Source organism: Lissotriton vulgaris, chromosome 4_1, assembly GCF_964263255.1.
Source record: "Lissotriton vulgaris chromosome 4_1, aLisVul1.2, whole genome shotgun sequence".
NCBI classification, from domain to species: Eukaryota; Metazoa; Chordata; class Amphibia; order Caudata; family Salamandridae; genus Lissotriton; species Lissotriton vulgaris.
The window spans coordinates 640094892-640119048 of NC_141691.1; the positions used below are offsets into that span (position 1 = coordinate 640094892).

Genomic DNA, 24157 nt, shown 5'->3' on the forward strand with positions numbered 1-24157 from the left:
TCGCAAAGAAGGCTTATTGCTTTAGCTCACACCACAGTGGATCTTAAATCAAGACGTAAATGTAAGGTTGTATGGTTTTGCTTATCTTCTGAGGTTGTTACCTGGTGAGCACTGGAATGGAACCCACTGAAAGTCTTAAGTTTGCAAAAAGGCTGCCATACCTCAAACTTTAATCATCAGAAACTGTGTGTCTGGGGGCGGGGTTAGAGGAGGACACATTTTTAACTAATAGACCTCATTAGTGAACAATGTCATGGCCAGGGTCATTTGCTTCACATCAACATTGTTGTTGCTCTTTTTTCTGTATTATTAAAGATGGATGCATGTTTGTAACATTGCTTCACTTGTAACCCGTCCCTTTTTTATCTGGCCAGTTTACAAAGTAATTGACACATTTTGGGTGCCAGAATAACAATTTACATTTAGCTACACTAACTATTGTTAGGTATTTAGAGCTCTATATTATTTCATTGGAAAGTTTGAGCGCTTTGTTTCCTGACCTACCTCCTCTTCTGTGTTGTCAATCCGCTGTAAACCTACAGTGGAAATTTCCAGTATCTGTCCTATGTGTGCGCAAGTGACTGATTGGCCTTGCACATACAGCCAGGGCTCGAGTCGGGGTACCACGCAGGTGGACGGCGTCCCCCCACTTATTTTATCTGCAGCTCGATAACTGGAGCAAATTGAGCCACACATTCATTCTTTGGCCTCTCTGGGGCGAGATCAGAGCACATTCAGAATGCTGCTCACGTGCTGGCTTCTCTGATGCACTCGCATCTAATGAGTGAGCGAGGGGAGGCAATGAGTCTGATGGTGCAAGCCACCTTTCGTGACGTCACTTCCTGCCGTGCCGTTAGCGCCCCCCCACTTCTTTTTTTAGGACTCGTGCCCTGGATACAGCTATTTCATTTATCTACAGATCTTTCCCCCTCCTTCTACTAACACATGCAGTTTGAAGGAATTCCCCACTTAAAATATGACTGATTATGAAAGACTGCGTTGTGGCAAGGACGAGTTGGGGCTGGCAAGGCTGTTCTGAGAAAGTGTTGGTACCCGTGCCAGATAGTGCTTGCTGTATATATTGTACTATCTTACTGTACACCCACAAAAGCAATTATGGGTAGGAGGCATGTCATTCTGGTGGAGTACATTGTCTTTTGAGGTTTTACACTTTTATTGTGATGGTAATCAAAGTCGAAACCTCCTTTGAATAAGTATATTCTCGTCCTTCAGGGTAGAGGGTGAGAAATTGTTTTTATTAGTTTCTCACAGTGGAAATGAGTAATCGTTGGAAGAGGTGAAGAATTTTTCTCATCTGAATCATAATACATTATTAGGTTTAAAGTAGTTAAACTCATTACAGGGCTGTTTACCACGAATCACATTCATTGTGGAGTTTGCCACATCATGCAAGGCACATAACGTACTGCTCTCAGACTAAATCTCAAACCAACACACTACCAGAGTAAGAAACATAGTATTTACTTAACCACCAAGAAGGCCCTGGTTCCTTGAGTAAGGGGTAGTAAGGCACAATATAAAAGCTAAAATACAGTTCAACCAAATCAAGAGGACTCCATGCATTGTTGTCCTTAGCGATATATTGAAACCACTTCTTGCTTGTTAATAGAAGAAATATGTTGTATGTGGTTTTCCTAAACTAAGCAGTTTCTACAGCCAGCACAATGGGATGTATGACGTTACAACGCAGGCTATTGCAACGCATAGCGCTTAGAGGTGCTGGATAGTGAAAAGTTTAATTTTCTATTCCAACTCCAGTCCCCGTGGACACTAGGGAAGGTGTTGGATAGAAAATTAAACTTATTCCCTATCCTAGAGCGCCCCCCAGCGCAATTTGTTGTAATGGTTTGCGTTGTAATGACCGCGTTGTAATGGTAGTGCGTTGTAAAAGTTTTGTTGTAAAGGTTGTTCACCTGTAAAATGCCTACCCTATAATGTCCTCTTGTGAACAAAGACCCTGATTTGTGGAGTGGGTTAGAATATGGACAGATGCTTTTTAAGCAAGTGCAGCAGATTGAATGCACCTGTGTTACTTGAAGTAAAAAAGTGTTTTAATATGCTCTGTATGCAAATCTATGTTCTGAGGAATCCTGGCATAATGAATAGCATAATGTCTACTGAATTTCAGTATTTCAGTGCTAAACTTAAGTTGTCCATAGGTGGAGAACTACCCTCTAGAGAGTGTTTCCATCTCAGACTGACAAATGCACCTAAAGTTGTCATACGTTGTTTGATAGTTTTTTTTAAAAAGACAACCATTCAAATCAATTTGAACAAAATACATTTTTGATCAGGGAAAAAACTGTAAGTTGGCTTTAAAATGCAGTCATTTGCTGTGTGATCTTGTAAGGGGTGCCTATATCTGAACAGAGAAATTAAGTACTGTTTCACCTTAGTTGCTCTGTGCTTTCGGACGGTGATAGTTTAGCTGTTCACTTTGTCCAGGCTTAGTCTCCTGACATCTTCACATGTCCGATTGGCTATAACTCTGGAATCTATGGTGGTCCAGATGTCGTTGACGACAGCTACCTCAACTTTATTCAGTTCGGGAGAGCTATGACTCAAATGATAGGATTCACCGTGAAACAAGACCATTTAAAAGCCTTAGCACCACTGGTCTTCCTTAGTTAAGGCTGGATACTACACTTATAGGACTGTCTCTTTAAATGTAAAACTGTGCAATGACGAAGCTGGTAATATTCTTCAAAATTCTACAGTGAACTTCTAGTGTTTGAAAAGAACATGATGTTTTGCTCTTTTTAACCTTAAGTCTTACAACAATGCTTTTTGCGTTGTACCTATTGAAAACAGAATATTGGGCCAGGTTGGTGCATCATGCAAATAATACTACATGAAAGGATCACATTTACATGAAAGGCTCAAATTTGGTTCATGGATATTTTAGCACACATATGTATGGCTGCGATCTGCAAAAGGTCATTGAACACATTATATTTGTACAAACTAATAGCCCAAGGTTGAAGGTTAGGTGTATGATGTACATTTTTCAAAATCTCTATGACTCTTTTTCATACAGGTCATTTCAAAACGTCCTTGAACTAAATACCTTTCCTGCTTTTTCTTCTGTTTTTCCCCTCACAGCATGCAATGTCTGGTATCTGAACTCGGTGGAAATGGAGTCTCTCACGGGCTATCAAGCAGTGCAGAAAGCACTGAGCATTACACAGATACAGGAGCCACCACCCATCTCAACGGTGGTGCACTTCAAGGTGTCTGCCCAGGGGATCACGCTGACTGACAATCAGAGAAAGTAGGTCATGCAAATGCTACTGAATAGACCGATTGTGCTGAAGCATCTTCTTTTTTTTAATATCTATGTGCAGATACATCCATGGCCCAGAATCATCTTTTATCTTTTGCACGAGCTTTCATGCATTTATAAAATTATTTGCCTGTAAAGGCTTCCCTCCTTTCCCTTCAGTCTCTCTAGGCTCTCTGCTTTCTGACCCTATTTTGTAAGGATATAGGTTTGGTATTTACTGAGTCGCATAATTCATTAGTGGTGTTGAAATATCTTATTTTAAGATATATGCCTTTAAAGTCAATGGTTTTCATTAAAAATGAGGGTGTGGAAGTAGGCGAGAATACAGGAGCCACTTACCCAATATGTAAAGGTCCGCAGAGATGGATAGAGGCTTTTGATAGTGGGACTGGCTCCCTAATAGGATCCTCAGTCTGTGACTGTCGGGGAGCTAGTGGAGCAACATACGTGCCCCATTGACAATCTATATGTGACGCAACTTCTGTCTATTGCCCAAGAATAGGCAAGGACGAGGGGGCACCAGTGTATGTCTTAGAAACCCGTGTGTGAATTGGTTTCTACTCACTTTATCTCCCCTTGGCGTGAGGTCTGTAAAAACATACCTTCGTGGGCAAATCTCACAAGGGGAACCTGTGTTCAGCAATTAAATATCTTCTAAGAGGTCCTTTTATCATGTGTTTCCAGATATGAATGTTTTGTCATTTTTGCACGCCAAGGCATTACTGTTTGTTGGAACGAAATTTCCATATCAATGCATTTTCTTCTGTAATGAGCTATTTGTCTTACTGAAGTATACTCCTTTTGAGCTTGCGGATGCCCTGCAATATTTTAGGACACATATTATACCTCAGCTTTTGCATATTAACTACTTTCTGATTTCTTTGGAACTGTTTTGACTATTCCACAATCATGTACGCATTGTTATACAATTGTTTTTATCTTTTGTTCCCAGGCTCTTTTTCCGAAGGCATTATCCTGTCAACACCGTAATTTTTTGTGCCCTGGATCCACATGAGAGAAAGTAAGCATGTTTCAATTTAACTGATAAGCCTTTTCCTTTCTGTCTAATTATTTGAAATGTCCTAATTACATTAATGAGGCATGGCAAAGAGCCTGAATTTCAAATACATCCAAGGCTTTAACAGAATGTCTTAAGTGATTACCTTCAACCAGCCAGTGGTCTCCTAACAATTAATGACAATAAAGGTACTAATTACATGAGGGTTTATTTATGAGGAGAGTTTGATGTTTCTGAGGTTCATGACGGTTGTCTATAAAGCTTAAATTATACTTTGGCATTTGCATTCCCAGAGAACCCTTAGCCACGCCCACTACCTCTGGCCACGCCCCCCGCCGTAAGGTACTTAAAGCTGCACTGATAACTAGCGCGAATCAGATGATACTTTTCTCCTGAGGCGGAAGCCGGGAGACCTCTATGTTTTAATCTTTTAATTTTCACACTGTGATACTGTGCTTCATTTACTTAAATCGTCTCCCTTGGGCACTTGTCTCTTGCTATCACGACTCTGCTGTTCTCCTCACAGCGGATTTTAGCGCTGTTGCCGGACACGAACAGAGCTGCTGGCCGCCATTCCCAGAGAACCCTTAGCCACGCCCACTACCTCTTGCCACCCCCCTAACTCTAACCCGGATCTAGCACAAGCACTCCCACTGGGATATACCATATCCAGACTAGACAGAACAGGAAAAATAGGGGGGGGGGGATTGCGATCATTTACAAAGAACATCTAAAATGCACCATATTACCTGCTTCTGAACTGAAGGATGCGGAAAGCCTCTGCTTCAATATCAAAATAAATAATCAAAACACCTTCGCGGGAGTACTGGTGTACAGACCCCCTGGCCCTATGGGCCATTTCTTAGACACTCTTGGTGACTTTCTAAGTCCCATGGTGATACGTTATGCCAATTTTACCGCTCTAGGTGACTTCAACCTGCACCTGGAAATGGAAAATTGCCCTAACACGAGAAACTTCAGGGAAATTACCAACGCCCTTGGTTTAAAAATTCATAATAAAGGTCCCACTCACCAAGCTGGGCATACCCTAGACGGGATATGCTCAAATGCTAATAACATAGAAACACCTCCCCCGTCCACCCTGGCCTGGACTGACCACAAACTGGTGCCTTTTAACATATACTATGGAAACAGACCCATAACAGGGCATGATATAACCACCCCGCCTGTCCGCAACTGGAAAAATCTGCTATCTAGCCCCAACCTACTACAATTAGCGGAATCCACTAAACCCGCCCTTACTAATGACCCAGATACAGATAATAATCTGTTTAATACGTGGATGCTATCCATTGCTAACACTCTAGCACCATGGTAGAAGGGCAAGAACACTAAACGTAAGTCAGCCCCCTGGTTCACACCCGAATTAAAAATCATGAAAGATAAATGTAGGACCCTAGAGAAAATATGGAGAAAGCACTACAAAACAGAAGATTTGAAATCCTTTAGACTAGGATTAAATTCCTACCATCTACTTATAAAGATGGAAAAAAATAAATACTATACGCACCTCATTGAAAAGGCAGATGACAACCAAAAGTCTATTTTTAAAATAGTTAAATCTTTCACCCATCCAGCTAGCTTAGACTCTGAAATACCCCCTTCTCAAAAACTTTGTAACGACATCGAAGAGTACTTAGAAAATAAAATCAGCGAGCTAAAAAACAATTTCTCGGATTCTATAGCCTAAGACCCCCAGCCTTAAACCCAGGTCCTAGAATAGAACTCAAATGTTTAAAAAAAATTAGCTTAGACGAATCTAAGAAGGCTATTCTTTCATGTAAATCAGGGTCCCCTTTCGACCCTTGTCCACCAAAGATTCTTCATGCACTGATCGAGATTGTGAACCCGATCATAAACCAAATTATCAACTCCACTTTTGAAACAGCAAAAATCCCTGATCTGTGGAAAATAGCTGCGGTCAAACCTCTCCAAAAAAAGAAACTACCTGACCCCACCATACTTTCCAATCTCAGACCCATATCCCTTCTCCCATGTCTAAGTAAAATAGTGGAAAAATGGGTGAATACTCAGTTGAACGAGTTCTTGGAAAATCACAACTGCCTTCACCCCAAGGAATCTGGCTTTAGAGCAGGGCACTCAACAAAATCAGCACTGCTCCACACCACAGACACCCTGAAATGGGCACTAGATCAAGGCAGGGACGCAGTGTTGATTCTGTTGGACCTCTCTGCGGACTTTGATACGGTCTCCCATAACATTCTGATAAACAGACTGAAGCACATTGGTGTAAATGACAAAGCCCTTGAATGGCTAACCGCCTTTCTTAGACACAGGAACCAGGTTGTCACCTTAGGCAGATATAAGTCCACAGGGAAAGAACTGTCCTCAGGCGTCCCACAGGGATCTTCCCTGAGTCCGACCCTTTTTAACTTATACATGTTCCCTCTGCTTACACTGATTGATTCCTTCGATATTGAAGCAATCAGCTACGCAGACGACACCCAATTGAATCTGACCCTGGACAAAAACTCCACCGCGGCAGAAGAAAGATTTCATCACTGCCTCACTTCAGTCATGAAATGGATGGAGTCAAACCATCTTAGGTGTAACAGCTCCAAGACAGAGATTATGCTGTTTGGGAAAGCTAACAACTTTAACCCAACCCTTTGGTGGCCCACTAAATCAGATCCACCACCCGCCGCAGTAGACACAGCCAAAAACGTAGGTTTCAAATTCGCCCCTTCGCTGTCCTTTCACAAACAGGCCCTCACAGTGGCAGGTACCTGTTTTCAAATAATAAGAATGTTGAGGAAATTCTTTGATCTGCTTCCCCTGCATGCCAGAAAAACTGTTGCAGTGGCCTTAATCCTGTCTCGTCTCGATTATGGCAATGGACTATATGCTGGAACTAAAAAATGGTGATCAAACGACTAAGTTATCCAAAATGCCGCCGCCAGGCTGGTTTTGGGACTCCCCAAACGATCATCTTCGACTAATGCCCTAAAAACCCTCTACTGGCTACCAATCCATAAAAGGTTCTTGTTTAAGATCCTAACCGTCACCTATAAAGCCACCATTGGAAGTGGGCCAATATATCTGAGAAATCATCTTAGACCCTACCAAACCAAACGAACTCTGCGGTCCTCCAACCAGAATTTGCTTGCTAGTCCCCATTTCAAAATGAAAAGTCGAGGAGGGAAAACGCTGGCTACACTGGGAGCAAAGGCTTGGAATCTCCTGCCTACCCAACTAAGACACACTAACAACGAGTCCATGTTTAGGAAGTTATTAAAAACTTGGATCTTTAGCACTTCAGATCAGGAAACCCTAGCACTCATGTAATCCCTTTGCAACCTTCCTCTCTGTACCTTTTCCACTCCTGTTTTCCCCTCAGTCTTCTGTCATCTAGCGCCAAGATGCTCCTTGGAGTGAACGCTGCGCTCTATAAAAACCTGTTTCATTCATTTGCCCCCAAATTAAATACAGTGCAAATTCACACTCAATGATTTTCTTTTACGAAAGACATAGGCCTCCGTCCTCTAAGCTAATTATGTGCATGTCAGATGTAACCCTGGAAACTTATTTTTACGTGTGCAAAATCATTTCTCTAAATCGGATGTTAGGTTTGCACTTGCTAGTGAATTTACCCACACTAAGATTTTTCTGAGTAAACCTACAACGAGGAGTGAGTGTGACAAGTTGGGAAGGGTTTTGAGTTTGTGAACACCCACAAAAGTGCACATGATTAGGTATTCTCACACTTTACAACCTCTTTCCACCCTGGTAGGAATCGAAAATGTACTGTTGTTAAGGGCATTGTTAAATCCCTTTTCACTGTACAAGGGGGTGAATTGCAAAAAGTTGAGATCTGCACCAATGCAAAGTTTGAAACCTTCCAGTGCTGTCTTTTATTTTCCAACGTGGGTTCTAATTGTCACTTTTTAGAAAACTCCTGACTTGAGGCCAAAGGTAATCTCTCATACCAATTCATGAACATCTCTTTAAAGCATTGCTTTACCCTAAAATAAGCATCAATAAAGGAACTGCACATTATTTTGAATGGATCATGAATTGGCCATACGCTAACAATGAAAGAAGTCATTTTACTAAGCTGCAGTTCCACAGTTATATGATTTCACTTCCATCTTTATCAGACAGTCTAAAACAACTTTTTTGGTATGCTACCGATTTCATTTGTATATAATTAAAAGTTTTACTGATTTAACTACCTTGTGAAAACTTTTAGTCGTCATTAAAATTGGATTCTGTGGAGGATAAGATTTCACAACTGTTGCTTAACTGGTGGAGTGAACTTAGCTACTTGTATCCTATATTTGCAGATAAAATGTACGCTTATTTCAAGATGCAAATTTTGAAGTGACACACCTAACATCTTATGTCTTTTTCTATTCTCTTTGTTTTTTTCTGTTAAATCAGATGGACAAAAGACGGACTGTCAGCAAAGTAAGTAGCTCCAAAGTGTCCCGTTTTAATTGTGTGTATGTGTGTGACCTATTTTTTCCCCTGTTGTAAAGGAAATAGAATATCTGAAAGAAACAGATTAATATTAGATTCCTTACCTTAAAATATCCCCAGGCGTCAGACTGGATCCGGAAACTTTTGCGTAGCAGTACCCTTGCGCGTCGGTAGGCGTCGTCTGCGGCTCCGCGTCCGTCGTTGGCCCCGGGATGACGTCGCCGGAGTACTTAGGCGCCGCCCTTGCGCGCTGACGTCAGTTCTTCTTTTTTCCGCGCCAGCAAGCGCCGATCCGGAAAAAGTTGTACCCTAGTCAATTTTTGACTAACTTTTTCGATCCTTTTTTAATCATCTTTCGAAGTCTCATCGACTCCGACTGTGCCGGTAGGGATGACCGGGTTCAAACCCTGCGTCGACTGCAACCGACTGATGTCGGTTACCGACCCCCATCGCCGGTGCCTTCGCTTTCTGGGCTCCGACCATGATGACAAGTCTTGCTCCGACTGCCGGGCCCTGACGTCTAAAGCTAGACGGGAGCGGTCCCGCAAGCGACTCGAGCTCCGGCAGTCAGCCCCGCGCCGCCCAAGGTCCGGTCCGCAAGGAGGTCGAGGGACCGGTCGCGGGTCCGGAGTCACCACAGTTCCGGGAGTCTTCATCAGTCTTCGGGCTCGAAGTCCTCAGGTAAGAGGCACAAGAAGTCGAAGAGGCGACATCGCTCTTCTGACTCCCCCCGACGCTCACGCGACGCGGCCAGGTGTTTGGGCGACACCATCCCCGCGGCTCGAGGCCTTCCTCGTGGCCATAAGGTCGCTCGCTCCTCCGTCGGGTTCCGCTGCGCCTTCGGGCCAAGCGGCCCGACTGGGTCCCCACGCGGGCCGGGTGCTTCGGCCCCGGCGGGGCCCTGCGGCGTCTGGACCGAAGTCGCCGACAGCGCCGAAGCACCCCGTCGAATCCGGCCCCCAGGGTGTCGCCCCCCGCTCCTTCCCAGGACGACTCCGTCCCCGGTTCTACCCTCAATTCGGGTCCGGCGTCGGAGCGGCGCCGCTCGGAGATTTCTACTTCTACGACCCGGCCTCATCCTTTGAGCCTGAGTACCAGGTGATGGGTGACGAGGAGGATTGGGAGGGGTCCGAGGACCCTCTGGCACGTGAGTGCCAGTCTTCTCAGGACTGGGCAGGTGAGCTTGGGGAGGCCAGTGCTCTGGACACTTCGCCCGACACTGGTTTTGTCTCCCCTCCTACCGTGACTACGGAGGAGGGGGCTGCCTATAGTGTGGTGCTGACGCGGGCTGCCAAGGCCTTGGGCCTTGAGCTCCCCGTCGCGGCCGTGAGGACTAACCTCCTCACTGAGGTCCTTAAACCACAGGCAAGCTCGGCCGAGCCTCTGCTGCCTTTTAATGAGGCCTTGTCAGACGTTCTTCTGGGCATTTGGTCCAAGCCCGCTACAGGTCCGCCTGTAGATAGGAACGTGGCCAGGCGCCATAGCCCGCCTCCGGGCGACACTTGCTTCCTGTCCACCCACCCCACCCCTGAGAGCCTGGTCATCCAGGCCTCTAACTCCCAGACCGCATTCCCGACGGCTCCCCCCGATCGGGAATCCAAGAGGTATGAGCAATACGGGAAAAAGGTATTCTCTTCCCTGAGTTTGTGGTTGGGGTCCGGCAACACCGCGTGCCTCTTGGGACGTTACACCCACTCTCTTTGGGTCACGGTCGCTGACGTGCTGCCACAATGTCCGGAGGGGGCCCGGACTAAACTCGCCCAAGCCCTTGTGGAGGGTCGAGATGTGGCACGGTATTCCATCCGGTGTGGGCTGGATACCACGGACGTACTAGCCTGAGCGATGGCAACGACGGTGGCGATTCGTCGCCACGCCTGGTTGAGGTCCGCCAACTTTTCGGCTGATTTCCAAAACACCCTTATGGACATGCCGTTTGATGGCCAACGCCTCTTTGAGCGCTTTAAGGACTCCAGGGCTATGGCCAAGTCCTTGGGCCTCTCGGCCCGCACCAGCAAACGTCTGCCTTTCGCTCCTTTTGTGGCCAAGGAAGGGGCGCCCCCACACATCCTGCCAGCCACGGGCCGCAGACTACCATCCAGCGTGGTGGCAGACGTGGAAACCGCTGTGGCGGCGGTTGGGGACAATGGCGAGGCTAGTCCACACCTACCCCTGCAGCATCCGCCTCAAAACCCTCCTAGTCCGAGCTTTCAGGCCCTTGTGACGCCAGTGGGGGGCAGGGTTCGCCATCACCTCCTCCACTGGCGCACTGTCACATCGGACAGGTGGGTGCTGCAAATCGTCCGAAGGGGCTACTCCCTCCCGTTCGAGGCGACCCCTCCAGCCATGCCACCGCAGTACCACTGCGTGTCAGGGGATCACTTGAAACTTCTACAAGAGGAAGTTACGGCCCTCTTGGCCAAGGGGGCCATCGAGCGCGTTCCTGGGCCAGAAGTAGGGTGTGGTTGTTACTCCCACTACTTTCTGGTACCCAAGAAGGGCAAAGGGGGCCTACACCCTATCTTGGACCTGCGGAACGTCAACGGCTTCCTCTGGAAGGAGAAGTTTAAGATGCTGACACTGGCTCAGGTCTTAGCTGCCTTGGACCCGGGAGACTGGATGGTAGCGTTGGACTTGCAGGACGCTTATTTTCATATCCCCGTCCTGCCGGCCCACCGGCGTTACCTGCGGTTCACGGTAGGCCACGATCACTTTCAGTTTACCGTGCTCCCCTTCGGCCTTACCAGCGCCCCACGGGTGTTCACGAAAGTGATGGCGGTGGTCGCAGCTCATCTGCGCAGGTTAGGGGTTTCAGTCTTCCCCTACCTCGACGACTAGTTGTTGAAGGCGGGCTCGCCCCAGACAGTTGTCAACCACCTCCAGACTACGGCCGACCTCCTGCACCTGCTGGGGTTCTCCATCAATGTACCGGAGTCACACCTGTGTCCCTCTCAGAAGATCCTCTTCATCGGAGCGGTTCTAGAATCGGCGCAGTTTCGGATTTATCCTCCCGAACAGCGGGTTCGGGATATTCAGGCTCTGATTTCAATTATCCCGAGTCTTGGTCAGGTTGACGCTGCGGCTTCTGGGGATGATAGCCTCCTGCATCCTTCTAGTGCATCACGCCAGGTGGCGGATGTCGGCTCTGCAGTGGCACCTGAAGTTTCAGTGGGCCCAGCATCAGGGCAACTTGTCTGACCATGTCTTGGTCTCGGGGGGCACTGCAAGACAGTTGCAGTGGTGGCTCACGGACCGCGATTGGGTCAGCGGCATATCCCTCTCCCTACCCCAACTGGAGCACGTAGCTGTGACATACGCGTCCCTCCAGGGCTGGGGGGGGGGGGGCACATGAGAGAGACGGAGATCAGAGGCCTCTGGTCTCCGGCGGAGTCCCGGCTCCACATCAACCTTCTGGAGCTGCGGGCGATCCGGCTTGCACTGAAGGCATTCCTCCCCTCTGTCCGGGGGAGTGTAGTGCAGGTGTTCACGGACAACACCACTGCCATATGGTAATGCAACAAACAGGGCGGGTTGGGGTCGTGGACCCTATGCCAGGAGGCTCTGCGCCTCTGGTAGTGGCTGGAACATCAGGGCGTGACCCTGGTGGTTCAACACCTGGCAGGTTCCCTGAACGCCAGGGCGGACAAACTCAACCGTCGGTGCATGATGGATCACGAATGGCGTCTGAACTCTGAGGTGGCGCAAGGCCTCTTTCAGCAGTGGGGAGAGCCTTAGTTAGATCTATTCGCTACAGAAGAGAACGCACAATGTCATCAGTTCTGCGCGTTGGAATTTCTAAGGCGGCACTCGCTCGGAGACACTTTTCGTTGCAAGTGGAGCTGCGGTCTGTTGTACGCCTTTCCGCCTATACCACTTCTGCCCAGAGTGCTGAAGAAGATCAGAAGCGACCGGGCCCAGGTTATCCTTGTGGCTCCGTACTGGGCACGAAGATATTGGTATCCCGAGCTACTCAGCATGTCTGTCGATCCCCCAATTTGTCTGCCTCTTAAGGAGGACCTTCTGTCGCAGCAGCAAGGGACGGTCCTCCACCCGAACCTGTCCAGTCTCCACCTCCATGCTTGGAGATTGAGCGGCGACAGTTGAGGCCATTTGACTTGCCTCCTGAAGTTTGTAATGTGATTCTGGCAGCCAGGCGTTCCTCCACAAAGTGGTTATACGCCTGCAGGTGGAACAGATTTGTGGCATGGTGCACAGCAAAGGCTGTAGATCCACTCTCTGCCCCTCTCTGAGGTTCTCCTCTTCCTTCTTTCTCTTGCCCAGCAGGGCTCTGCTCTGGGCACTATCAAGGGCTACCTTTCTGCCCTTTCCGCCTTCTGAAGGCTACCTGATCAGCCTTCTTTGTTCAAGTCCCCGATTGTTTTTTTATTTTTTATTTTTGAAAACCTTTATTGTGCATGAATAAAAGAACAAATACGGGCCTACAACCGTCAGGCCGGCCACGATACTTTGTCAGCACAGGTGCAAGCATTACAGTTCCCCAGCAGCAACAGGTGAAATATCAACAATCAATGAGCGTTACACTGGGAAGAATCATGTCGCCGGGGAGAAGGAGAATTGAAGGTTAATTTTTAAAGTTTTTATGTGTTTTCATCATAAGATAAATCAGTGAAGAATAAGAACTAAGGAGATTCGAGTCCGCACAATAGATTCACGACATGGGCAAGCGGCGTCATAGCTGAAAACAACAGTGGAAGTTAACACCACGGGCAATATGGCGGTGCAAAACAAACAGCAAAATCATCATCCAGCATTTACGCACCCCATTCAGCGCGCCCCCTCCCTACCAACCCCAAACCCGGAACCAGAATCGAACCAGATTAAGAAAGCGCAGAAAACAGAAAAAATAAGGCCCATAGAAACTAATAAGAAAACTAAATTACCCCCCACCCTACACCAATGCGGAAGCTACGGCCTACCCCCCCCCCCCAGCAGAGTGCCTGTCGCCCTTTAAAGAACCCGACAAGAAAGAAGAAGAAAGAGGAGAATGAGAAGAGGAAGAAAGAAAAACCTTAACACTTGTAATATAGGGAGTGAGAAAAGAATAAACTAATCTAAACTCCCAAAAAAAAAGGAGAAGGTGGGGAGGAGCCCACTCGGTATCAAGTCACCCGGAGTCCCCGGCCATCCACAACTTCCACACCATGTCCAATAGTAAAGTCGGAAGACACAGAACCAAGGATAGGAACGAAATCAGTCACACCCAGGTCCCCGGGACAGCACCGAACACGCATCCCCATCAGGTGGAGTAAAAACCAGAGCTTAGCAAGTACAATTTTAAGTGGGGAGAATCAGTATAGTAAACAATCAGCATAGCAAAAATGCGGGTCTGCCCATGTCAGAAAGTCTCCGATACCCGATGAGGACACATTTGTAAGTCTCCCGAACTTCTCGGCCATGGAATACCCCCCATCCCCAACATAACACCAGACTCAGGACTTTCATGCACGATGTGGAATAGGGAGAGACATCATAGATCATTGCAGTACACGTTAAGGAAGCGCCTCCCCCCGGGTCCCCGCCCGCCCAACATTCACGTTCCGTAGGAATAAGGACTTTCCTAGCCCTGGCCAGATTTCAAGCTTCCCCCTGAACCCGGTCCCGGAAAGGGACCCGCCCCAGACAGAACAAAGAAGCAAGATGGCCGCGGACAAAGCCCGAGTCTACCGGGCACCCAGCGATTAAACACACCCACACCCCATGTGGTAGAGAAACCCCCACAATAATCAACAGTCACAGGAAAGATTGGGGAGAATAATCCCATAGAGCGATAGAACATAATAAAGAAGAGATCCGTCTCAGGACCCCACCCGCCAAACCAGCGATTTCCAGTAGCGAAGAATTGTCTTAGCCCTGGCCAGTTCGCAGAGATGTCCCAGCACACGGGTACCTCGGAAGATCCGCCCTCACTAGGACACAAAGACAAAATGGCCGCACTCGGTGAAGAAGAAGTGTCCAAAGACAAGATGGACGTCGCCAGTCCCAAACAAAGCCGACAACCAACAGGAGCTGCATTGTCAAAGCGGCAGTACGATGAAAAACACAGTTTAACAGTGTCACTACGGGATAAGGGCAGTCAGCCAAACTAATCCGGTCTTGTATCAGCAGCTCCATGGATGCCGTGGGCGAGGTCGTAGTCTGCACCAGGGAGAGAGACATTGTAACAGCACTGGTGTGGTCGAATCTCAGTCCACACATAGTATCACCGCCAGGAAGCTGTTGCATCACACATTGTCGCGGTAACAAAGTTTCACAACCAGGGATCAGCAGAGGCTGATCAACGCGGCGAAAAAGGTGGACTGGCAAAGAATAGCCCGATCCGGCTGCAAGTCCGTCCAGTTTCTCCCCCAGCAATTTTGAACCCTCACACCACTCTGTCCTCAGTTGAGCAAGAACAATAAGGACTGAGGCGCAGGTTAATGGCGATTGCTCTTCCACCACTTCCGCTGTGCGAGGCGCGGCAGACTGGCCAGCATCACACTCGGGTTCGCGCTGGGCACACCGGCCAAGAGTAGAGGCGCCATCCGCCATCACCACTGAGGAGCCGGCCGCCATAGTCCTGTCGTCAGGGGGTAGCAGGGGCTGCCAGGCGAGGGTAGCGCTATATTGCAGGGGTCAAGTACCCAGGGACAGTACGGAACCGTGATAGCAAACGTCCACAGCGAGAGACCCCCTTACGTTCGGCCAAGTCAGAGATGAGCTAGCAGAGGGGCTCCGGCAGCCGGTGCACCTCCGAGCTGGAGGAAACAAAGCGCGGCTCACCTTCAGCGTCCCTTCGACGGAAAGCAGTAAATCAGACTCGCAGCCGGCCAAAATTCACCCTCCACGCAGGTGTCCGATGCAAACGGCCACACAGCCCATTGCCGGTCGTCCGCTCCGCTACGCTCAGCACAGGCGACCCCCGCAGCTTCAGTAATCACAGGCGGTGCGTGGTAGCGCAGGTCTCGGTTCCAGGGCCAGGGCAGACGCCGGCGGGTCAATTCGATAAATGCTCAGGGTATCAGGCAGGTAGTGACACCGGAGGAACACCCACAGCATCGGCACACGTTCCCCAGCATCCCGTTGGTACGAGACGGCAGGATATTAGTCAGGATAATCATACGGGAAACAAAGGCTCGGGGAGCCGGGCGACTACACGTCCGTCTCCGCCGCCATCTTGGCTCCTCCTCCCAAGTCCCCGATTGTTAATAGATTCTTGAAGGGCATCACTCATATGTTCCACCCTGTTCCTTTCGTGATGCCCCGGTGGGACTTGAACCTGGTTCTGACTTACCTGATGTGCGCTCCTTTTAAACCGCTTCTTAACTGTCCTCTCCGTCTTCTTACTCTTAAGACTGCTTTCCTGGTTCCCATCACCTCTGCCAGGAGAGTGAGTGAGCTCCAGGCTCTTTCCTCCAAGCCTCCTTTCCTTTCTGTCCATCGGACAAGGTTGTGATGCGGATAAGGCCCTCTTTCCTGCCCGAGGTAGTCACAGCCTTCCGCAACGGGCAGTCCATCACTTTGCCCACCTTCTTTCCACCTCCGCATCCCTCTAAAGAGGAAGAGCGGCTCCACCGTCTGGACCCAAAACGTGCGCTCTCATTCTATCTGGATCGCACACTCCAGTTCCGGGTGGATGACCAACTCTTTGTTGGTTACGTGGGTGTTAAGAAGGCACGGGCGGTGCACAAACGGACCATCTCTCGATGGGTCGTGTTGTATATCAGGGCATGCTACTCTTTGGCTAAGAAGGAGCCTCCTGTTGAGCTGAGGGCCCATTCCACTCGGGCCACAGTGGCTTCTACTGGGCATGCTACTCTTTGGCTAAGAAGGAGCCTCCTGTTGAGCTGAGGGCCCATTCCACTCGGGCCACAGTGGCTTCTACTGCCCTGGGCCGGGGAGTCCCCTTGCACCCTTTGCGAACCGATATCTAGGGTTAAGGTCATCCCCTTTCAGGGCCCTATTTTCATGTCACCAGTGTTGGTTTTTATCATGGCTCTGCGTTTCTGGCACGGAAAAGCTGTGTATAAGAACTGACGTCAGCGCGCGAGGGCGGCGTCTAAGTACTCAGCGACGTCATCCCGGCGCCGACGACGGGCACAGAGCCGCAGACGACGCCTACAGACGCGCAAGGGTACTGCTACGCAAACGTTTCCGGATCCAGTCTGCGCCTGGGGATATTCTAAGGTAAGGAATCTAATACTAACTACTGTTTCTTACAGATATATCGTTACCGAAGGTAAGTAACTTGTGCAGCTGAACTAGCGTAAAAATATAACAAGAGATGTATTCAGCTTAATATATCAGTCATCATCTATCCATACGATGTCCAGTGACCTATTTTCTAATATCTTTGTGCTGAGAGAGCTGATTATTTGCTTTTAAGTCAGCAGAATTCATGCTGCTTTATCTGCTATCATTGCTACCTAAAGCAGCTGCTGCTCATAAGAGATGCTGTAGGGCCTTAACAGCACTTTTCAGTGTGGCAGTCTACCCTCTTGCAGGGGATTGGTCAGTCTTAAACAAGTTAATATGCATTTTCCGTACATTTCTGTATTGTGGGTGTAGGGCCGGAGAGATGCCACAAATATCCTTTTACATCCCTCAAGATGACAGCCATAGGAGCGCATGATAGTCTACAACACAGTATCTCAGCTCCTTTAGTTTTTTTTAAAAGAGCTCAGTGAAGGCTGTTTGGAAGGGGGTGATTGAGACTCTTATCCATATCATGCATAAGACTTCCTCTTTACTGAAAGTATTTATTGAGCATCAGTCAGGAAGTTTTAAGAGTACTTGTACTACCTTAGTCATATTGGAGCTTGCCATAATTTGATAAGTAATATTTCTTTATTTTCTTCTGTAGAGTGTTTGGCTTTGTTGCGAGGAAGCAAGGCAGTGCCAACGACAACATATGCCACCTTTTTGCAGAACATGATCCAGAGCAACCTGCCAGCGCCATTGTGAACTTTGTATCAAAGGTCATGATTGGTTCTCAGAAGAAAAACTGAAGTTGCCCTACATTTCATGTGCAGACTCCATAACGAGCACTTCATTGCCTTTCTCACCTGGAGCGCGGTGTGTCAGACACTTGACCACTGGTCTCAAGATGGCAGTTTTCTATGATGTATAAAGTTAAAGAGAAAGAGTGTGGAAAGGGAAACTAAATCCAAGGCCATATAAACTTTATATACTTTTTCCAAAGGACTTGTCCTAATGTTGCAGGACGTTTTGGGTAACACAGGAACAGAAAAAGTATGAGGCAAAGACTGGATTGAATTACACCACAGCTAGTTCAATTGAGTGTAATCGTCAAGTTGATTGGTTCTTGTTGAGCTGTGGTGCCATTTTGCATATAGTATGAAGACAGCAAAAAGAAGACAAAATGCGCAGAAGTGGACCAAACATTGGTATTCTGATAATTAAATGAGTCACATCATGTCTACACTTCAACTTTTAAGCCTACCTTACGGTAGTAGGCACCTTGCCCATCAAAGGGTTACCTTAAGAATGTAACAAGGATGATTGTCAAAGAGTGAAGGCTATGCTTCAGGGATTGCATGGTTGCACCAATCCGCCACAAACTGATATCACCACATTGGATGTTTTTGAGGTCACAATTTAATTTATTTAGATTTTCCTGATTTTCCTCTCACTTTTATAATTGGCGTGAAAGCAAATCTTTTGGAGCTTCTTAGCAAGATTCAGTATGTAAGATAATGAAGGTATGTGCAAGTTGATTCTACTGAGGAAGTGTGAAGAGAGAATTTTAATCTGGACAAGCATAAGCTGACCATTCTCCACCACTGCTTTGGGTGAGATTTTGTATTCTGTGAGACCTGTGGACTGTGACACTGGCAAGCAATGATATTCTGGCAAACTATTTAAAAAATATTTTTTCTGTGGCATAGTAGTTTAATTCCAAAAAGAGCTTGTATTGACTGCAGTTGTCTCATGTTCTGTGTTGTAAGCTGCCTTTATTTCCATATTGGTAACACCACAAAGCACTGTGCAGAATATCATTTTAACATGAACATCTGATGAGGTCTCTCTTCCTTTGAAACATGGTTAGCTGAGCTTATCTATGAACCTTGTGATGGTGGCGGTTGGATTTATTTCTGGTGGAACTTGTAGTGTGTGGCTAAGGCTGCTAAAAGATGAAAAAAGTTAAAGTGCATTGTGAAAGGAGAAGGAATATGTGGATCTGGGGCTTTCTGATTTTAGAGAAGCTCAATTTTAAGAAAGTAAAGTGAGTGGAAATGTATGTAAAATCAAATAAAATGTATTTCCCATTTCTGTTCCTCCCAAAACCAGGCTATGTATTGTATAGACAAGGTAGACACTTGTGCCATATTTTCTATTCTCACCTTAAACCATGACAGTTTAAAAGTGTCTGCTAAAAAGAAGACCATGTTTGTGCCTTTTATATTTTACTTGCAGCTGGTGGGGGTTAACAGTTGCCTCTTTATATTTTTGTATTCATTTGTGTAATTTCTGTTGTATTGTCAAAAGCAAATATAAAAGTATATTTCCCATTCATTTGCATCACTCAAACATTAAGTGTTAATATATCTCCTGTGTGTTCACTGTAATTTCTGATAGCTTTATATTCTTGATGTACATTTTCCAGTTTTGCATTGTTTTTGCAGCAAAGTAAAAAAAAACTTAATAGGGTACCCAGCCAATTTCTAACATCCTGTGATTAGGCTTCTTTATTATTGAAAAATCCCAGCACCATAATGTTTGCCAGCATAAAGCATACTGCAAATATCATGCCTTTCCAGGACAGTCAGTCCAAACATCTGTACATAAGAGTAAGAGCTAAATTTGTTGACTACCATGAAATAGTGTAGGGTTGTTATGAGCGATCAAGATGTCCACTTCAGTGAAGGTATTTCACCAACCAAGATAAGCCCCTGGTTCTTTAATTCCTACTGAATGTATCAGTTGCCCTATGTTACTATTCCTCCTCACTGTTCCGTCAGGATTTTCAGGGACCACAACTGAGAATGAGGGAAACCTCGGGTAAGTGTGTGAACTCTATTTGCATAAGATTGCTTAAACACCAACGAAAACCATCTAAGCTGGATTTGATCTGCCTATAAAGACTTCCTAATAGTGATAATAAAGTCACGTAATTATAGAATGCATAAAAACGTATGCACACTGACTGGAGCATCTGGGCTTTGGAATGGGAGTTTTATTTAGTATCTGCAAAGTGCATCATGTTGTATAAGAATAGACACAAACATAAATTTGCCAGTCACCAATTTCATTTGAATACTTTTATATTTTCTGTGTGTGCTCTGTTGCAGACATTCTTTTGAGAACATAGTTGGTTCCATTTAATGGTCTAAACTAAACACTGCTACTAAAATACCAAAGCCAAAATGTTCCAAAGTACGACTTCTCTGTTTTTCGAACACACCATTTTATGTACACAGAGACCCATGTCTATTTTATAACTTATGAATGTGTGTAAAATGTCAAAATACAGTCAATTTAAGAATTTTAGATGTGGCTTATTTGAGCATCAAGCAGTGTATGGATGACATCCACACCATTGCCAAACAAACTTTTATTGAAGCAATCACAGCAAGTGCCTCACGTTTTTGTGGAACATAACCAATTCAAATTTTTCATTTCTTTTGTAAGGTTTATAAACCTTAACATCAAAATATAACTAGCATGTCTCAGTGTGACTATTTTGTCTCATTTCGTACTATTTGTTTAATCACACTCTGACTATGAATTCTTTGCTCTTCAAAGAGGAACAGCATATTCCATTTACCGCTGTTAAGAAAGTATATTTGAAATGGGTGGTCAAAGTTTCTCGGTTGGTCACACAAGCAAGTATTAAAAATTAGTATTTTTGTTTGTGCAAGTTGTGCCCTTACAAAATTATTGATGATTCTTGAATCTAGAATACCGTGGAGCAGTGTATCTATATTTTTTTTAAAGAATACTTCTTCCACCGCTTATACCTTTTAAATGGTGTAATATCTTGTGCTTGAGTTTAAGTAGAAATAGTTGGTACAAGTCCACTAAGCACACAAAATGAGCCTTCACCCTCTCTGTCAATGACCAACACTTGATATATTCCAGCACTTTCTTATTTTTTTCCCCATTGTTTTTTATAGACACTGTGCAAATGTGTCCCACAACTATTTCAATAAAACCTTGAAGAAGGACATCAGTTTGCCACTACTACTTAGCAAGACAAATATAAGTCTACTTTTTAAATGTACTTCTATATCGTACAGTGTTAATAGTTATTAAATCATGTTAGACACCGTATTTTATTGAAATGGTGCCTGTGTATCTGCCATTATCAAATGTATCATTCTAATAATGTGCTTTATCTCTTAGTGAGTGCTAAGCTTTTTTCTTTAACCTGTAAAAATGTATCCATTATGTAAATGAATGTTCTATAAGTTTCTTGTATAGTCATTTTCTTTGCTCTTAAAATGTCACCTTGATCCAAATTATAATAAAATTATAAATTTGCTAAGTCTCATGCATTTTCAGTTAGCTAGCAGACTCACTTTAAAGATTCTTTGCTATGCACTTTGCAAAGAGAACAAATCATTGCAATTCTTAGTACTGCATAATAGAAAGCTCTTCAACATCACATATAGTCCCATTTGTGTAAAAAAAATATACACAATGTGCTTGCCTCAGTTACTAGTACAAAGATCTGAGCAATAGAGCAACTCTTGACAAAGAAAACACCTTTTTAGTATCCAGTGCCTGCAAAATAGGGAAATCTAATTCTTGAAGAAGGAAAATACATATTTCTATTTTTAATGATGAGACTATGTTAGAAGGAAGTTATTCTTAGCTTGCAATAATACACCTGAAGTGTCTAATTCTCTTCTCTTTCCAAGGCAGCACCATCTCAACTAACTGTCAGATTCATGATGGAACTTTTAAATTAGAATGTAGGACTATGATCTTCCAATCATACTTCCATCTAATGCTATTGCATTGGAACTTTCCCATTAGTAACTAAAAACTATTTTATTGCTCGGTCATCAACACAAAATTTTACCCAAAACAAATAACAGAAGTGATTATGGGTACGGTGATGTGCCTTGTAGACAGCAGAAATTGAAAATCGATTATTACAAGTAAATCTAACAAATTGTTCTCAGCCAGTGCCACTAAAGGAAGGTGTTTTTTCAAATTAATTTGATGCGAATAGAATCCGCAGAGATAGCGTCACTAATCCCTTAGAGTATAACATTAAATGTATACAGTACAATAGGTTTGATCTGCTATTATGCCCCAGTTAACAAGCTGTTTAGCTTTGTCATGACAAAAAGAATGTAGTGCATTACCAACCCTTTGTTGAAATAATTTTAAACAGCATTTCTTTCAAAATAATGATGTATGGCAGAGAAACTCTTCTAAAGTCTATCCTTTGTGATCTTTTCTCACAATGAATTAAAGTGGGAAACAAATGCACAGGAGTGAAGCATGAGAAGGGGAAGAGTCAGAAGGATAGTTGCACAGAAATTCATTCTCCTATTTGAAATTAGCATATGGAAGTTAAACCACAAATTCAAAAATCTTGATCTTGAAAACCCTAAGCGAAGTAATAGCGATGAAAACATAGCAGTGCAAAGGAGTAGTTTCAGGATACACAGATCAGTCAAAGCATATCATGGGTATGTTAAAACTCAGACTCCGTCGTGTCAGTTTGTTCTGCCTACGCAGCAATGTTGAGTCACTCCTCCAGGTTATGAAACAACCTGTCCAGTTTACTGAAATCACTATTAATAGCATGCACTTTTGAATTAACGTTGTCTCCAGCCAATTTACTTTGGACCCGATCATATCTAGGTATTCAGATGCTAGTTCATTCATTTTCAGGAAGCCCTGGAGTATCCACTGTCATTATTCACTTTGCTGGACTGCTCGATCTTGCTTTGTGGTTTGGGTCTTCCTCTGAAATTCTACCCTGTTTTGGAATCTTTTTTGATATTCTTGCCTCTAGTCAAAGACTGTTATCACTGCTTCTACTCTTTCTTTAAGCACCTTCAGTGTCTTAGGAAGGACCTGCGTTAGTGGCATTAAATTGGCAAAGAAAACACTGATCCAGGTGCTGGTTATCAGTTGCCTGGATTATATCAATGCCCTGTTGATGGCAGCCAATAACACTCTTCTTATGAAACTTCAAATCATATAAAATACAGCTTCCCGTCTGATGTATAACCTACCAGCAGGTTCTTCTATGGCCCCTATTTTAACTTCCTTGCACTGGTTAGGAAAGGCATCTTTTTAAAGAATTACTGTCTTGCCCACAAATACCCTTTTAAGAATATCCCCTTCATACCTGAAAGATAAACTGCACCATTACTGCCCGACATGCACATTGAGATCCACTGACAAAGCGTTCCTCTCTATCCTTGGGATTCGGCTGCCCAGATATGGTGATAGAACATTCTCTTATATGTCTCCAAGTGCATAGAACCAACTTCCTATCCATCTGCATGGCTGTGCAGATTTCGCCAATTTAAAACTCAGTTGAAAACCTGGCTATTTTAGTTCTATGACGATAGTTCCTTAAGAGGTTATGACTGAGATACCCTTTGGGTATGATTTGCTGTGCTCTACAAATGGTTATCATATCATTAAGACAGAAACATGAAAACAAAGACACGGTTGCTCCACAGGTGTAGTAGTTAATCAATAACTAGAACCTATTGATGTTCTTAAAAAACATGTACAAGTACACATGTGCCCTTTTAGGCAAAGACAAGTACAATACTCTTCTTCAAAGCAAAGTTGTATTTCTGTTGCGAAAACAAATTCTACTGAATACTTCAAACTGCAAATTTCTAAAGTTTTGAATATTTCCAGGTGCCAGACTGGATCTGGAGATTTGTTTTTCAGCAGTGCTCCGCCATGAGTCGGTAGGTTGCACTACACACCTCAGCGTTGACATCATACACTCTGGAACTGAAAGATATATGTAGCAACTTTGCTCCGTCATGTCTGATTCTTTTTTTTCACGCTCTTAGACGCTGATCTGGAGCTCAGCTCCCAGTTTTTTTGCTTTTCCAATGACTCCAAAATTATTCAGTGTTCAAGGGAATATGTCTCTCAGCAAAAAGCAATAGAATTAAAGCCTTGCTGTGACATCAGGAAACAGCATGCTCATATATTAGACTACATGGTTGCTTATATGCAGAATAAACAACAAAAGTCCCTCATTCGTTAAGGCATCCATGGGAGGGTCTATAACATCTTATTAGTTCTAGGACACCACCAATCCCTTCATGAGACCTTAATGTAGTCCTTACACAACTCATAGACATCCTTTTAGCCACATACCTGGTCTTTCTACAGACAAGAACTTCCTACATAGAGTTTGTAAA

At 45.1% G+C, this 24157-nt stretch overlaps 1 protein-coding gene across 6 annotated transcripts in view; it reads left to right on the forward strand.

Annotated features, from left to right (window-relative positions):
* TNS3 (tensin 3) overlaps positions 1 to 21285 on the forward strand; it is an 838360-nt gene extending 817075 nt beyond the window's left edge. For all 6 annotated transcript variants that reach the window (XM_086964904.1, XM_086964903.1, XM_086964909.1 and 3 more), the window contains 4 exons: positions 3124 to 3292; positions 4257 to 4325; positions 8745 to 8771; positions 17641 to 21285. In XM_086964904.1, coding sequence (XP_086821030.1) covers positions 3124 to 3292; positions 4257 to 4325; positions 8745 to 8771; positions 17641 to 17785 — 410 coding nt within the window. In that variant the 3' untranslated portion in view covers positions 17786 to 21285. The remainder of the gene's footprint in view (positions 1 to 3123; positions 3293 to 4256; positions 4326 to 8744; positions 8772 to 17640) is intronic.
* The last annotated feature ends 2872 nt before the right edge of the window (positions 21286 to 24157 follow it).